At 38.8% G+C, this 18,722-nt stretch overlaps 1 protein-coding gene across 2 annotated transcripts in view; it reads right to left on the bottom strand.

Annotated features, from left to right (window-relative positions):
• Positions 1-18,722, bottom strand: part of SATB2 (SATB homeobox 2) — a 177,296-nt gene that overhangs the window by 78,877 nt on the left and 79,697 nt on the right. For both annotated transcript variants that reach the window (XM_081142484.1, XM_081142483.1), the window contains one exon: positions 11,780-11,882. In XM_081142484.1, coding sequence (XP_080998610.1) covers positions 11,780-11,882 — 103 coding nt within the window. The remainder of the gene's footprint in view (positions 1-11,779; positions 11,883-18,722) is intronic.

Raw genomic sequence — 18,722 nt, 5'->3', positions numbered from 1 at the left:
GGTTACTTACCTAATAGCATCTTAAAGAGTAGTGCTGCTAGGATTTTCAAATAATCCCCCGTTCTTAGAATACTTGCTTCTGCTCTTTGACTCCTTGGTAAGAATTTAGGACTTTCCTAAGACATCTCTCTTTGTGAAACTCCACACAACAACAAGAACACAGTAGTTTATATAGTGGCAGTAGTGGTAGCTGTAGTATTCCTCTTGCAAGCTCATCTATCAATACTGCATAAAAGATTGAAAATTTTTCCAGAACAATGAACCTAGTGTTTCAATGCAAATCTTAACACAATTCTTTTGGGAAATAACCCCTGGGGTCTGTCCACAGTTACAATAAGTGAATAGCAATGAATTGGGTAAAAGGTTTTGCACTGAGAAATTTCTAGAATTTCTGGTCTATGAATTTTTCCTTAAACCATTGAGATGTTCATGCAAATGCAAACATATTAGCATGAATGGGTACTATAACACTCTAGCATTCCCCTAACAATATCTCCTGAAACCCTGGGTGGAAGAATATAAGACAATTTAAAAAAAAAAAAAAGGAAAATTTCTCTGTGACTCAGAAAGTACTATAGAAGTGATTTTACAAAAATAAGACACAGGCTTGCCTTTGGCACTCTTGGTAGAAAAGTTGGGAATGAAATGGGTACCCAAACCTTTGAGCACAGATTTCCTTTAAAGAAAAATGTTTTTAAGTGCTGAAATTTTCATATCGTGCTAATACACTTCTTTAAAAACATGTTGGCGCTGCAGGTAACATCAGGCCCTACCACATATATAGCAAGCAGCTGGGGCACTGAGCTAACCCCTTTACACATTATTGTCAATTAATTCTCACAACGATAGTATAACTTAGATGGGACTATGGCCACTTTATTGAAGCAGTTCATGAAAACTAAGATGTCACAAACTTATTAAAGGATCAGAATTCAAATTCATGTCTTCAGGACTGTAAAGCCTTTGCCTCACTGCTTATGTAAAACTGCCAACTTGGGGCATGGAATTACTATTAATTTCAGGGTTTGAGTCAGGACTAGTGAACTTTCCTACAGATAGATCCTGCTTTCTGTTCGCGTATGCGTGCAGGCATGCGGCCTGTGCATGCGTAGGCGGCGTGGTGGATGGGTGATTATCTGAATGGGGAGGGCTGAACCTCATGTTTCCACTAAGGTCCTGTAACCCTTGCTAAGGTGACAGACTGAAAAGGCTGGTCAGTTCCGAAAAGTGATGAAATTACTGATTCCTCAAAAACTGAATTAGCTAATCAATAAAATAAGATCATTCACATTTGTTTATCGTTTTAATTCATATGATAAATATTTATTAATCAACTGTTGTGTGCTAGGAATGATGTCAGCCCCTGGAGATACAGTACTGAATATTACCATCAAAAAAACTCCACCTACAGATTTGTTTCAGACGATTTAACTGCTTGGTACACACGGCTGCAACATCTGCCTATGATTTACAATGCTTTTCTATTTGATAATAAAACATAGCTCCTTTTGATGCCTATCTTGTCATTTATTATCAATTCATTCCAGTCCTCTAACACAAATTCACACTAATTATATTTCTTTTCATGAATCCCCCTTTCTTTATATTTCTTGTGGCCAAAAGAGTTTTGTCCCAAAATGAGTGTCATCGACAAGGATTCCCACCTGACTGATGAGAGACATGAATCACACAACAAAGAACTTCAGCAAGCATTCGTCATAAACTGCAAATATGAAGCACTGCTTTGAACCAGTAGCCAACAATAAATAAAATACGTGTGCACACTCACACACCACGGGAATAACCTGAGAATCCTGGGAAATCACAAGAAATTCATATATGATTGAACGGCATGAAATAGGTGACAAGCAACAGTTTTGACCTGCAAAAATGGCAACTTCATATGGTTCTACCTGATATTTACAGTGACTTGTCTCTTTGAACTGAACTGCACTCCACATTAACACTAAGCAACCCTACTGTTCACCGTTTTTCACTGAGTTAAATTTTTTTTAAAATGTAAATATAGCACTAATTTCCCCCCAAAACCCAGAATAGCATCCCATCTGCCAATACCAAATATGTCCAATCACAGAAAATAATTGTGATTTACTCTCTCCTAGTCAGTAACTCTAAGTACAAAGTCAATTTGTTATATAAAAACCATTTTCTGTTAATACAAACAGAGACAGACATGACTTCAAGAGCTAAAGTTAATATCCCATATATAACTGATATAAATCCCACACCATTGGATGGGGAGGGAGAACTATTACCAGAAGAGTTCACTAAATATAATTTTAAAAAATATTAGGCATCTGAAAGGGCTGAAGGGCAAAAGAAAAGGGGGGGGGGGGGGGATGAAGCTAAGTCTTCTAGGACTACAGAACCTAAAGATTTTTTCTCTAAATTTGTTAAAGAGAATCTGTCTCTGAGTTGAGAACTTGCTTGCAAAGCCTCTGCCTAGAGCAAGATATTCAGAGCCAACTTGTTAACTCCTAATAAAACAAGGTTTGGAAGGAAAATGCTTCCAGCCCCATAAGTGAGGTGCACCAGCCGGCATTGTGATAATTCCGTAAGACTGGTCTTAGGTGTATTTTCCCCTTATTATCAACTTCCTTTTTCCATCATTTTAAGATCCACAAAAACATCTATGTCTACCGTAAAGCAACCTGAATCTGGACACCTCTGTTTTTTGGCAATAAAAACTCACAGGACTCCATTATATTCCATGGAAAAAGTGAGCATTACCAACCTTTACCCATACAGCATCTGAACGTTACGTCCCTTTTGGTTTCCAACAATGCTTTATCATAATTTGAAGAATCACTGATCATTTCAAGCATTCCCATAACTTTCTGTGTAGGATAAAGCTACTTATATGTAATAATATCTTTATTTTTATTCTTTATTTTAATCTGAAACTATCATTTCAGAGGTGAATTCACACATGATAGAAAAAAACACATTTCTGAAACAGCATTACTGTTCAGGAACATTCTGCCTTTGACAGCATTCTATGTGTATAAATTCTTTGTTCAACCTATTGAAGAAAAAAAAATCCAGGAAACAATCAGCCCATGATTCATTCTTTTATCTCTGATTTTATAGAACTTAAATGTCTTAGGCCATTTTTTAAGGAAAATAGTCAATAAACTAGCTGGAAAAAACCTCAAAGGGATGTTTTCCTTAGGCTACATAAATGGACCTTAATTTTTACTCAATAAAGGTGTTACTGTCTCTTTCAATGGAATTGACTATTACTAAATCTTCAGCTCAATAACTAATTAGTGGAAAAAGAATGATTCTAACCAATTACTAATTTGCTAAGGACACTTGTAAAATGATTTAAGCAAACAAGTATTTTCTTTTTTCTTTTTCTCAATTCAGAAATAAAATAGTAAATAACATTATTCACAATATGTGTGGAAATAAAACTGTTCTAACTGCATATATATTCAAATAAGCTGATCTATATACTTTAATTCTATTAATATTTACTGAGGACCTACAATGTTCCAGGTCCTATATCTACAGGGCTTTGAGGAAATCACACAATGGATGAGTTGCCAGATGTTCTTTCAAGGAACTTTTGGTCTAGTAGGCGGTTAGTCAAGAATCAAAACTACTATGGAACATAGAACTTAGAAAGGTGACAGCTTGAAAGGCCCAATGTTAGCACTCACAGCCTCACTGGTATTCCTGATGATTCTAGATTCATGTCCATTCCCTTGGGAGTTCAGGACTCCAAGGTTAGATAATCTCAAATTCTTGCAAAAGTGAAAATGCAGGCCTAATCATCAGTCAGGCAAATAGCTAACCTGTCTACCAAAAGCAATTGTCATGTTAGTCCTGGCATCTTACACAGCACTTGTATTTAAGAGCTTCGAGTACTCTGCAAACTTAAGTGCTTTTCACAGCTTTTAACTTTATAAATTGTCTGAAGAAAAACAAGTCATTTTTATTCAATTGATTAAGAAACCAAGAGAATTCTCTGATTTTAACCAACTGCTTCCCCCCAAATTAGAGGACATCACTACAGTCATACCAGATTTTAATTAATCTGGACATTTCCTGCTCTACATATAAAAATTCTCATTTCACAACTCTGTAGTTTCATCAGTCACCACCAGATCTTCATTGTTTTTGAGTTTTTAATTTTGTTTCTGGGCAGGACAAATGGAAATCTGAAACTATGGGAAATCGAAAGCACACTGTAAGTAAATACTAAGAATTAGAGAGACCTGCACCACTATAAATCCTTAACTATGTCACTCAGTTCAACTCCCTACTTCCCTCTCATTGTTTCCCAAACACAGCTGGTCCAGAACCTATTTCTGGGGTTCTCCTCTACCAAGGCCCCATCCCAACCACTCTCTCCCTCGCTGCTTGAGCATCACATCGCCCCATCCTCACCATGTGGCATGAGCTGCCTCTTTCCTTACCACTCACTCCATTTTCAGAACCTGTCCCTTAGCCCTCTCCTTTCCTTTCTGGAGGGTTCTGAGTTGACGTAGCTACTTCTTTTGAAGGCAGAGCCGGCATCTGGCCTCAGATGCACCCCTTCCCGGCTTGAGCTCTGGCTCCTCGCCTCTCCCCTCTTCAGTGCCTTTGGCCCCCACTAGCTCCAGCCCCCTCGCCTGCAATTGTGGCACGAAGGGGGGGAGGGCGTGCCCCATGAACCCTAGGCCGCGGCTCGTGCTTTACACGCTCCGTGAGCCCACCCGCTGCCCTCCCTCCCCGGCTCCCTCCCTTCCTGGGTGCTCATGAGGTACCTCTGTCCTCACACTGCGGGCAAAGAGCGCCCCCCGAGTCAGAATGGCTCCTTTTTGCCAAAGCTAAGAGCTTTCGATGATCTCGTCCCCGTCCCCCCCCTTTGTTACCTTTAATAACATTTCTCCACTAGTAACCCATCTGATCTTGGCTTCCATGAAGCCTCACTTCATTCCCAATTATGTCTTCTTACACCATGACCCTTTCTCTCTCAAAGCTTCCAACCCCCTCCAGGTCTAATTCCTTCCAGAATGGTCTATTGGTATCATTTTAACCATCAGAAACAATTTGGCTCCAAAATCTGTTCTCTTGTTTTGTCTTTTGGTCAGTTGGCTCCACATCTGAACAGCCTGATGGATAGTTCTACCTGGTCCTACCAACTCTCACTAAAGTATCTTCCCCCCAATATATTGTCCTATTTCTGTCAAAACCAGCAAGAGTCACTTAAGTTCAAGCCTTGGCTTCTACTCTGATTTCTCCTTCTTTTTCCCACAGACATATTGCATCGGTCACTTCTTTCTTTCTCACTGCTGCCACCCAAAGCCCAACATCACCTCCCTCGCTGTCTTCCCTTCCACACATAACCACAGGAGATTCTATTTTACCCACTTCGTCCAGGGTGTACATACTTCCCCTTCTCCCCCCCAGCTGCCTCCCCTCCCACCATACACACTCAAATCATACAGTTTTAGATGCTTCTAGAAGAATTTTTTTAACTATAATTTTCATAATTTCACTTCCTTGCTAAAAACCTTCAATGATTTTTGAAATGCCTCAACTGGGCTTTCAGAGCTCCCCAAGGTGTGTTCACTACCTCCCCAACCTTATTTTTCATCACTATCACGCAGATGTTCCCTATGGCCAGGTCCCAAACATTTCTGCATGCTCACCAGTGTTTGGGGCCACCATCGAGCTCACTCCCAGACATGCTCTATCTTTTCTTTTCACCAATCAAAAAATCTTAGCCATTCTGAGCCTCTGTTCTATCAAAGTCATGATAAATGCTCTGCCATTTGAGACATTCTGGGCCACCGTCATCATTTTCTAAACACACCACGCTCCTTTGCACCTCTGAATTTATATTATGAATTTACAGTTGCCTGAAACATTCTTCCTTCTCTTTTTCCCTTGCAAAACCCTACTTGTCCTTAAGGTGTAAATCATGTGTTCCTTCTTCTCAAATTGCTGCCACTCTCCCCCTCCAAACATGACACTTAGCGAGCTGAATTTAATTTATGGACCTTTCTCTGTGCTAACATTCCATGGTTTATACCACTGCTATATATTTGCCAGGTATACTTATAGGGCTGCCTCCTCTGCTAGGTTGAGGGAAACACAACTAGAGGTAGGAAAACATCTTATGTATTTCTGGATGTCTCTCACTGCTTCTAACACTGAATATGGCCTACAGCAGAGGCACTCACTAAACACTTATTTAATTAAAATCAGTTATTTAATTGTGACTGTAATTTTCTTGCAAGAAGGGACTAAGTAATGGCCCCCACTTAGAATCCTGCCAGGTATGTAAAGCAAATGCTCGAATTTATTTTTAAATGACAAAACATGTATTATATTATCAATTATTTTATATAGAATTTGACTTTTTAAAATCAGGACCTGTGTCTTATACATCTTTTAAATAGAAAGTATATATGATGGACAGACAGATGGACGGATGGACGGACGGACGGATGGATGGATGGATGAGGAAAGGAGGGAGTTAGGAAAGCAGATCCTCTTTCCCTTTCTATTCTTTTTAAACTAATATTTAAAATGGCTTATAAATAGTATAGATGTGAGCAGATAGCAAGTTTGTTTCTTTTAATCTACAACCTACTTATTGACAAATAATTGTTTGTACTTCTTTAAACATTTATGAATGAGCATATCCAGGCTAAAGAAGCAACTGCCAGAATAGCTGGAACGAGCTTCTTAAGCTCTCAGTAAGGAATCAGCCCCCATCCGAACTTAGGGTGCAAGGCGTCCTCCAGGCACCATTCTTCCAGGTGCCGAGGCTACCAACGAGCTTCTCCCAGGAAGGCCAGGCGGGCAAGGTGACTGATGGACGATCTCCAGGGCTCCTCAGTGGCTGTCACAGTGAAATGTACAAGCTCTTCCAAATGTTGGACAACCAGTAAGATAAAAACTGGTTGATTGTGAAAGTGCTGTTTCTATTTCCAGGAATCCAATGTTTATATAAAATTCAAGGATTTGATGTTGGCATTCCTTTAAGCAAGGTACAATATGAGCAGAGGACAGACAAACTTCCTTGCCAAAACACCTTGATTTAGGTCCAAAGCTGAAAGCAAATTGCCTTCCTAACTCGGAAGAATTAGGTAGACAACAGTGAGTTGCTTGTGCTTCATCAGAGCTAAACAACAGCAGAGGCAGAAGTCCCGGCAGTTGATTAAAGGCATTGTCCTGACCACCGATGCCACCACGGCTAAGCAGGGCTGCCTTATGGAACCAGGTCAGAGGACATTGATTTCTCTATTCAACTCCGAGGCACCACTTTGTAAATGACACAATCATTTGGGGGTACAAGAGGTGCTTTAAATGTGGTAACATTATATCATTTCAGCTATAATGATCATAATTACTTATTTCTTTTAATCACAACCCACTTAACCACTTTAGTACAGAGGACTAGTTCAAGGAGTTTAATTTTCATTCAACATCTAATCTTTGTGTTTACTGAAACCCTTCACGGGCTTTGTTTACTGTCTGCTTGCTGGCCTGGACGTTTGATCTTGCAAGACTAGATCAGACAGGGTCAGATAAAATACTGATTACTAGAATAAACCAGGCTTGGGGAAGTAACACTGATTTTAAAAATCCTCATTTCTCCCAGCTTTTTAATATTTTGCAAAATAAGCTGAAATAAACAAATAAAATTAAGACAACTAGCAATCAGAGGGTTCTTGAGCAATGATTGAGAAAAAGAAAGTGATGGGGATAATTTTGCTTTTAAACAAACTATGGGGTTTGGTTGGGTCCATTCATTCTAGTGGTATTATTTTATGACACAAATAATTTCATGATATCCACTAGTATTTATGTGAACTTTCAATGACCCCTTAATTCTTGTGACATATTAAATACTTGAGATCAACCTGACCAAAGACAACAGTTCACTTTGCTTTTGGTGCCAGGTGAAAAACACTTCAGATATACAATTATTTTAACTTATTAACTTTTAATTACGTAACATTTAAAATATAAGAGCCCTTCTTTGCTATGGCACTATCTTATTTAATCCCCTGCACAAGCAGACTGCCATAAGAGTATCATTTCTAGTGTATGGCATCCATAATTCTACTTCATTTCATAAAAATGGCAGGGAAAGTTTTTGTCTAAAAGTAATGAATACAAAAGAATTAGATTAAAAAAGTGTTTTATTAAAATACATAGAACTTATGAAGGAAAACTTGACACAGTAAATCCCACAAAATCCCAAGAATTCTTGAAAACAATGTAATAGCCTGAACATTTTTAAGTCCTTGTGAATTATCCTTGTATTGAACACTAAAATGCCGACACATTAAACAACTGTTAATATTGGCCTTTTTTTTTTTTTTTTTTTGCTTTTACACAACATGTACATTTATTTCCTTATACTTTGGAGCTTATGAGCTCTACTTTGTAAAATGTAGGCCAGAAGCAATTATAGTATGAGATGAACAGCAATAAAAAAAAAAAATGCTGTCTCTGTCTAAACAACCTACTACCCCATCCACCCACTTCATTTCTTCGTGGGACGCAGGTTCTGGACCTTAAAACCAGAGTATACAAATTCTGTCTCCCCATCTACCCTGAATTAACACTAATGTTAACTCAAATATGTCTGTGTTAACCGTGATTGTCTTTGAAATTAAAGAAAAAAGGTAAACAGAATGTGCTTTGCTGTGATCACTGAGGAAAATAAAGTTAACATGCTAAAGCCAAACCAACTTAGGACTTTTTAAAAAATAAGTGTAAATAGTTTAGTTTTAAGAACAACAAATTCAAAAAATGCACATTAAAATGTTTACTTCAAAATTTAGACAATTCCATTTGTATATAGTTTTTACATCTGTTTTTAATGATATCAAATTATTGATTGTTCATTTTTCTCATATTTATTTAAACATTAACTATAGAATTTGCAATCTGATCTTTTTTTTTTTAATCCTTCCAGTAGACTTTTATTTTTGCCAGGTTTTAGTCATATTTACTTTGATCTTTCAGAGTATATAATTATTTTACTGTTTATTTATTTCTATGAGAAGAGAAAAAATTTTTGACCTAGGAGATCTATATGTGGCAATTTGTAACAGAATCACATAGCTTATGTTTAGGAAATCATGGTTTTGATTAAGAAGCAACCATTTAGTTCCCACTGTTTTATTAAAACAGACATTAGCGGATAATAGGAAACATATTTGACAATGTAGCCCGCATTTAGTTTGGGACATCAGTACGTTAGTTTGAGATTTTCTTCTGTCCTATCAGCCCCAGCACATGTGAACAGGTAACTCCGGGCTGAAAGCGAGGGAGGGGCCTGGAACTCTGACTTCCGAGCTCTCAGGAAGCGCCCTAAGGCAGAATTCGGGTTTTGCTACTACTCATTTCCTTCTCTCTCTTTTTTTTTTTTTTTTTTCATTTTGAAAATAGATGGACACAAACAGAAATTTTACAAACAAAATCATTACTTTCTCATGAGAAATGGATTCTACTAGATAGGAACTCCCACAGCAACATCTATTCATAGCATAAAGCTTCTATCAAATGAAACGTGCCCGTATAGGTCCAACACTTGCTTTCCTCTGGGGGTCGAAAGTTAATAAAACACTCTTCTCTGGGTGTTTATTTTCTGTACACCATTATACCTGTCATGAATTCTTTGTTTTTCCTCCCACTCCCTTGGCTGATGAATCAACACCACTTGAACTGTTTTACGGCAGCTTGTGTTTACTTCACACATACCTTAACCTTCCCTTTCCTCCTCCTACTGATACACACACACGCATACACACACTTCTCGACAGGAATGACTAGCTCCATCTCTTTGAATAGCATGTGTACACAGTGTCTGGCAGCCTCTTCAGGTGTGTGGATCCTTGACCTCCTGATTGAAATCAAGGTCTCAGTCTGCTTTTACAGCACTTAAAGATTTAACTGTGCATTTACTATCTTGAAGAAAAAAAAGAACTTGAAGAATTGGATTTCTAAGGAAGAAAGGAGAAGAGTAGAAGCCATAAGTGCTAATGTGTGTGAACAGATACACACGGACACACACACATTCTGTAGTGGCAATTCTGAAAGCACTAGAGTGAAGGGTTTCCAGTCTTTACAAATCTGGAATTATACTCCAGACTAAAGGAGGACACTCTCCTTTCTCTTTAACAGCAAGCAAATGGGATTTAACAAATGACCTTGAAGCTGCATGATTCTTTTGATTTTTAGCCAAAGAGGGTATGTTCAAGCACTTTAACAATCTTATTTTAAAAGAAAAACTTGAAGGCAACACTTGCAGAAAAGAAACCCTTCTGAACCACACAATCATGTCTTATAATAGGAGTTATTCATCGTATCCTGTACAAGAGTTAATACTAATAATACCCTAAAGCAAGTGCCCAAACCAGAATCTAGACAGACCTAAGAATTTTAGAATATGTTGAAAAGAAATAGATGTTAACTCAATCTTCAGTGAATTTAATTTCTCCTGAGTAGTTCAACATCTTGACTTTCTTTATAAATTGTATATTTAGCATAAAATGCTCTCATTCCTCTGTAATCAGAAATGTGCCACCAATGCATGTGCAACTCCTTTTCTCAGAAGGCAACTTTGTAAGCAAGCTCCCAAACACTCAACTGCCGACAAGCATTCCTCCCACACTGAGTCCGGAGAGGAAGCCTGCTGGTAGTAAAACAAATCCACCCTCTACTTTTACCTACCTACCCACCATAAATGTCACAGGACCCTCAGATGGGGGCTATGAGAACCTATAATGAAACATGATGAATGATGTCATAAACATACAAAATATGGACTGAAATACCTGCCAACTTCAACCTATTATGTTACCCAAAATTCCCCCAGTCCTCTCAGAGGCTGGTAGCATTTGAATTGAACAGCACTTGAACTGAGGTTAGAAGAACATAATTTTTCCAACACTGACATATTTGCAAAGGCAAAATATCACAAATATATTTAAAGGACTGGATGGTCTAAATCGCAGGACATTTATTATATAAGAGAATTGTATATTCAGGGTAAGACATAATTCCATATATAAGACATCACTACTAGTACAACTACTACTATTGTTAGAATATGATAGCTACTAAGAGATGCTTTGTGCTAGTATTAACTTATTTAGTTAATACTACTAGTCATAGCTAGCCAGCAACTTAGATAATTTTCAGATAAGGAGACTGAGTCTTGGTGAAGTTAAATAATTTGTTCGAGTTCACGCAGCTAGTAAATGGAAGAAAGACATTTGAACACACTCCCTTTGCTTTGACCACTGCTCTAGAATTGTCTCCAAATAAACACAACAGCAAAACTCCATTTCTGACCCAAGATTTCCTGAGAAAACAGTCCTTCTAATATGTAATTGGTACTTAAACTATAAGTGCTGATTTAACCTAGAATGACGGCTTTTAAAACTCCATTAGTATATTAGTGGAAATGATTCATTGATTAACTTTTTAAATAAACACGCCTATGTGAAATAAACCATTTCAAAATATTTTGAAGGCTCTCCACCTCCACAAGCATCTCCTGTGAAAACTGAAAACTTCATATATTATGCTAAGAATTTTACTTTTAGTTCCAGCATCATCTTAGTTTTAAGGAAGCCAATTTGGATCTCTTGATGAAAATATTAAGAATCACGTCTTTATTAAAAATTATATAAAATTTTTATTTAAAAATTATACCTAAAATTAGCATGAATTCTAGAGCCTCAACAACTCATTGCCCTAAGAAACTGAAAATGGGCTTTAAAAATAAAAAGCTTACCTTTAATCTTCTTGTACTTCTTATACCATCGCCCGAACTCCTGGCACTTAGTCGCTGACACGTTGGCATAATATGTGCTATTTACAATGGATGAAATCATACTCTATAAAGAAAAAAACAGGTATTTTTCATAAATATGAGTACTCCTTTTCAGGGACAAGAAAGGGCACACTGTAGCCCACACCAATCTCCTTTGTCTTTTAAATCTGAAGGCATCACCTTCCTGCAACCTGAACTATTAAACATTATGATTACCTAAATGAACTATCGCTTTAACTTATACTTGTGTGGTGGACAGTTGTGATTTGGGAACCAGAGCAAAAGGTGAGCTCAGACGCTCCAGCACCCGTCATCCAAATAATGCCTTTCAGATGTTTCTGTTCCCTTTCCAATTGCAACAAGCTCAGAGAGCCAAGAATCAGGGAACATCCGTGCCACTCACTGCAGAACAACATTTAGGGAAATAAGTTAAATTAATATAATTTATAGAAACGTGTGATTAGCACTTGTGTGAAAATTCACCAAATGAAAAAATTAGCAGTGCTATTTTAGAGCAGGGGAAACTAAGCCTAACGCTTGTGCTGTGTTTCAACCAAAAATGAATCAAAGCTCCAACTTCCTGAGTGCTTCCGTGCTTGATTTCTTCTAGCCCCTCCTCTCTTCCTCCTCAGCTGACTTGTTTGCAATTTGGGAAGAAAGTAAAGAGAAGGGGAGCATAACCTGATTTACCACTGAAAAATTAAAATTATGATCACACACCTTGAATTGAATTTTCTACAGAGATGTTTTCAGTCAATATGGCCTGTCTGGACCAGCATTTGTGGCAGATGTTAACTGATACCTGAATGACTGTGATAGTACATGCGTATGTTTTATAAACAGATTTTATTGCCACAAGTTCTGTCTAAAAACAAATGGACATAAACAATTCAAGAGATCCATATGACCTACGTAAGGTTTTATATCCTGCCTTGGAATCTCATCTTTCTTTAAAAAAGCTCCCCTAGATACGAAGCAGTTGAGCAAAATCTTAGAACTTCTAATGGCATTTCTACAGAGGAGCTGAGATTAAAAGGCTAACAATAAATCAAGGTAATGGCAAGTTATATACCAGGAGGCTCACACGCCAGCAAACAGTCCAGCATAGCTGCCGTTGAAAACAATTCCCTCAGTGAGCCCACAGTCTCCCTTTTTTAATCAGCATGCAGTACTGGTGGGGGAGGGGGTCCTAATTCAATTCACAGAAACCTCTTTGGCCCTTTCTACATGGCAGATGGCTATCCTGCCCCGGTTACTGATCTCTAAATGACACTTCTGTTCCCCAAGGGGAGATAATAAGGAGAACTCTTTTAATCTAAGGATCTGAACTCAGCCCCAGGAACCAGAGAGCCAGTATCACCTGAGGATCTCACAGAACTTTCGGCCTCGCCCGCTGCCTTGAAGGATCAGTGGAGTCCGGGTCTTCCCGAGGCAGGGTTCTGCTCTGCGGATTATTAACAGAGGAGTAAAGCAGCCTCCTGGCTGGCTGGGCTAGTTCCCTCTCCGGCTGAGCTTTCCCTCTGTCCTAGACTAAGAGGCCCTGGAAGACGGTGACTCTATGTTTCATTTTTTCTCTCCCTCATGTCTAACACAGTTCTGATGTGGGATATCTGAGTCACTGAAATGTAACAGATGAAAAGGGACAGAGATGAAATTTTAAAATGCCAAACTGAAATGTCATAATAATGAAAAATTTAACATGAAAGCGCCTAGTAATAGATGCAGCAGCCACACTGGTGTGTGAATAACGGCAAGTGCACTTGTCATCTCTGCGCTGTCTGTATGGATGTCATCCGCTGGGAAGGGAGAGGCACAGCCACGGCAGGAGCCAGAGCTGAACCTTCTATTGCAAAGTGATTTAACATCCAGAGCAAAAGGTGGGATCAGAAGCTCCAGCATCCGTCATCCAAATAATGCCTTTCAGATGTGTCTGTTTCCTTTCCAACTGCAGACTAGAAAATGTCTCAAGCACGGCCTGGAGCTGTACCTCAACCCTTCCCGGCCCTAAGATCAGGCCTCAAAACACGTATTACTCTGGCCCCAAACAATCCACATGCCCCCACTCCCTGAACTTCCTACTTCGTCTTTGCTCCAGATGCATCTTCACTGACATGGCACAAGGCCAGTGTCAATCTAGATGGCAAGGAAATGAGTATCTGGGCTTCTGTGGGCTCTATCGCCAGATCCTAGGCTAGAGGCACATTCACACTCATTTTAAAAGGAGGTGACTACCCGGAGACTCAATCAGATCTGTTCTCTTCCTCAGATTATTATAAATTTGTCTTTATCTTTACTGATCACAGAACAAAAAATAAACAGGATTTAGCTATGAACTGAGCCAAGGAGCTATGGATAGTAAATAAAGAGAACTTCCTAGATAATGAGAATATTTAGTCGCTAGAAAGATCTCTTCAAATCTGTGGCAAATCTAGTTCCTATTAATTCTTTACACATAGTTGACAGTCACAAAAGTTTTACTTATATAAATTTTTATAATTTGACTTGAGAGCTTTAAAAGCAGAAGAGGTGCATCTTGGGGATATTTTAGCTGCAAGGTCATGTTATGTCTTATTATTTCAGTTTCAAACATGAACATTCCCTAACCCTAAATTAGACTGTTACATTCGCATAGCCTGAGGCTGAATTACTAGGCCTCGCTAGAATATTCTGGACACATTCTACAAGGTCATCTTAATGTTAATGTCAATTTATTTTTAAAAAATCAAAACTTAATTCATTATAAACAGAATTGAAAGGGGCTAACACAGACGCAGCATGTGCTGACCTTTACTCCACAAGGAATAATGGTCTCCAGAGGTCCCGGACACAGAGAATCTGTATTTACCACATTTCATCCATGCTACAGCCACATTTTTTAAATACTTTAATGTCCCTGAAACTGGGATGCATTGTACAATCAGTAGCATGTTAAACCTGATGAGATACAGTTGCTGCAAAATGGAATGTGTAATGATTAAAATCTCTCCCACCTCCTACCCTGCCAAAAAGATCTAATTTCCATTTATTGCTTTTTCAAATATGTATATAAATTTGTAGTTTATGTTGCTCTTTTATGTTTTCCAATCATTCTAGAGCAACCACAGAATGTTCAGGATCCCCATACCTTTTTGATAAAGGAACAGGATCTTTTTCAACCCAGGATGAAACCAAATCCTGAGTGTCCATGTTCATATAAAGCAATGCTGATACAAGTACCCCAAAAGATATGTGCATTATTATCTGCAATACTTAAACAAAGGGACTCTGTTTTGAGGAGGGTTAAAGTGACATTGCATATACTAAGCTCATTTCACTTTGCATGGTGTGGGCTCTGAGAAAGAATGGGAAGGACACACAATGGGAAATCAAAGCAGCCCCTTTCAGGTACTTAGTCACAGCCACAAGCACCACACGGACAGCGATATGGACACAACTATCTTGTGGGGAAAAAAATGCTATGTATTAAAATAAATAGGAAGGCTTAACATGCCCTCCCAACTACATAAATGTTTGGGAAGTTTCAGACTTCTTTGTAATTAATCATGAGGTTTTAAATATGAAGACTGTAGATGGGACCATAAAATCGAAGTTTCCTCATTTGCAGTCACTCTGACACATCACTTGCCACTTGTATTTGCAAGTTTTTCTTTAATAAAATAAGGTATTTGAGAAATCAAAATATGACAGAATTAGCTACTCCAAAGTTTACTAGCTCATCTGAATTTGCTCTAAGCCAAACTGTAAGAGGATATTATAATACTGTTATTAGTACTTATTAGAGCTAAGTAGATTGCATTATCTAAAAAGAAATGTTCTTTTAGGTTCCTCAGGCAAATTTTAAACTTGTTTGTTTTTTACTAGCCCAGATAATAGATGTCACCTGTGATTGTAAGTATGGTTCTAATTTTCAAATTGAGGGCCCAGAAGCTCAGAATGAAGTATCTTGTCCAAAGTCAAAAAGTGATGGAAAGTGCCACAAAGAGACACTACTACCAGGCCACACTATTTCACGGGTCTCTTAAGAAGGGAAACTAATTAATGAAAGGAAGGAAGTATTCACCATCACCTCCACCTGCTAGCACATGCTCAGTACTGGATACTGCAACCAACTCTTTAGACAAATCAAGAAAAAAGGTGACAAAAAATAAAACAACGGAGTGACCTCAGGTCCCTTCTATAAGCTAATTAAGTTTAGAATCAGAGGAAACTAAGGAATCTAAAGGCAATTTAAAATTTAATAGGAAAAACAAAACAATAAATATGAATTAAAATGATTTGTATAGTACACTTAGACAGAGATCTGAGTATCTCCTTTCCCTCCCCAAAAAAGAAACCTACAATAATTGGATATTCTTCGCTGCCTTCCCCTTGGCTCAGTGAGATTTGTTTGAACAGGGACATTATACTAAGAGTAGCCAACCTGCAGACACATAACACAGTTGCTGTAAAAAAAGAACATTTAAAGCCAAAGTGAATGGACAGACATTCTGCCAGTGAAAATGTCCTGTTTAGCAAGGAGCGCGCGGAGGAGGGGGGAGAGGAGCACCTCCCTCGTCTTGGTCCACGTTTGTGTGGAGGGCGCGGCGCCGGGGATACAGAACACAGCGCTCTTTGCTCATCTTTGGCTTCTTCATTCTGCTCTGTGATATGCTAAATAACACAATGAACATGAGGTTATAATGATACTTCAATTACGTATGCTAAAGACAAAAACCTGATTTGGAGGAATTACTTTGCCATAAAAATTCATTTAATGTCACTTGGCAGCCTTCCACTATCCCTTTCTATCCCCATTTCTGACTCTCCTATCAGAACTGAAAACTTTTACCATTCTAGGGGAAAGAAACACTTCCTCCGGGCTTTGGGGTATAAAAAGACTGCATCTGAGAGCCTCCCTCCCAAACAGCAGCTGAATGGCTTGCTTGTCTGAGGGTGGCACCCTCGCCTGTGAAACTGGGACATTGATACCTGCCGCAGAGGGCTGTAGGGATTCAGAAAGAGGACCTGTGGAAAAGTGCTAAGATAAGATGCGGGGTCGATGAATGTCAGCTCTCTCCCCTCCAAGCAATCATTTCATATGGTTGTCTCAATAACCTGGTTAGGAATTCTTGCAAGCTGTCCTTCAACGTGAGTTCATGAGGTTGGGCCTCAAACTAAAACAACCTTGCATGAAATTAAAGGGACAGGTGGTAACTGGTTAATACGAGACGGTGCACTCTCACTTCATACACAAATTTAAGATTAAATTAAGCAGACAAATGGCAACTGGTTAACACAAGACTGGTCCAGTAGTTACCATCCACTTGTCGGTAGACGAGATGCGATCAACTTGTTTTCTTCTCCTGACCCAACTGGCTGCCTGCTCTCGCTGCCTAATTATTTTGGCATATTGTACATTTAAGTTAGTCCTTTAATGATCCCCAAATGAACAAAGCTTGCTTGGGATGACAGAAATAATATCGTACAGTCTATTTCTAAAGAAGACTATAAATGCTATTTCACCACCATACTGGAAAACCAGTAACGTTTTCACAGGTTCCATAACTTCAGTCAGTCGTTTTGTTCTTCAAGTATTGACAGTAAAACCTCAACTAGGGACATGGGACAGAGCTTTGAAAACATATTTACATGCTTGAAATAGGCCAAGGCAAAAGGACAAATATTGTATGATTTTACTTTTATGAGGTACCAAAATAAGCAAATTCACAGAGATAGAAACTAGAACAGAGGCTACCAGGGCTGTGGAGGAGAGAGGAAGGGGGAATTATAACTTCATGGTTCCAGACCTTCCGCCTGCGGTGATGAGAAGTTTGGAAACAGACAGAGGTGATGGTTACACAACACTGTGAATATAATTAATGACGCTGAATTATAGGCATAAAAGGGCTTAAAAGATAAACTTCATGTTGTGCATATTTTACCACAAAAAATATTTTTTAAAGCGTATCTAGAGTCACAGAGAACATGTTGGGGGTGGGTGCAGACGGACATTGGAAGGTACCTTCATTCACAAATTATTTGTTCTTTCAATGCAATTTTCAGTTTACAAGATGGTCTTTTTAGTCAGTCCATTTGGATCATCGTAATAATCTATGAGGTCGACAAGGCAGATACTGTTAGTTCTGCGTATTTTAATGAATCCGAATCCTAGGGATTGCATTTTATTGTTTAACTCTTCCTCAATTAGGATTAAGTAAGCCACAGCAAGGTGTGTTCATAACGTTTTCAAATTGGAACCGTGAGGTAAGACCATTTAATCAAGGAGACCTGTGCCTGAGGTGCGATAAATTAGGCTGCTTGGGGCTGACCTTGTGGCTGAAGGAAGAGGCTGGAAGTGGTGACTCGGGGACATCAGAGGAGAAGGAAGGGGATGTCCATTTTGAAAGGTGAAATCAAAAATAAATACACAGACACACAAACACAACCTATACTTTCCAAGTAGGGGGCGAGACAGAGAAGAGCTAAATCATCACTTCCCTTCCTTTAAATATGTATGCCCCGGCTACAATTGATGCCCTTTTATGGACTTTCCACTCTTCTTGTGCTACCAAGGCTGCTCTTTTGAACTGCAGCCCACCGGGATGTTCAAGAAAGTATACACTAGCCACTGAACCATTCCTTTAGGCAACTGCCAAATTTGAGTGAGAAAATATCTAATATGGCCTGGTTTGGGGGTAATAAGGAACAATTTAAAAACAGACATTTACTCATGAGCGGAGTCTATTTTAAATAGCCCGCTAGCCTGCCTTTCTCCTTTGAAGTAAGCAGTATTGGGTGCCTCACTCTCTTCCTCCTAGATTGAAGACTTAGCCTCTCGTCTTCACAACTATATCCCCAGCCCACTGAAAAGTGCCTGACTCTTATTTGGGACTCCAGTAATGCTGGTGGAATACACTGCTGAATT

The sequence above is a fragment of the Miniopterus schreibersii genome (genome assembly GCF_964146895.1).
Source record: "Miniopterus schreibersii genome assembly, chromosome: 7".
Lineage (NCBI taxonomy): Eukaryota > Metazoa > Chordata > Mammalia > Chiroptera > Miniopteridae > Miniopterus > Miniopterus schreibersii.
This window is presented reverse-complemented; position numbering and strand designations above follow the sequence as displayed.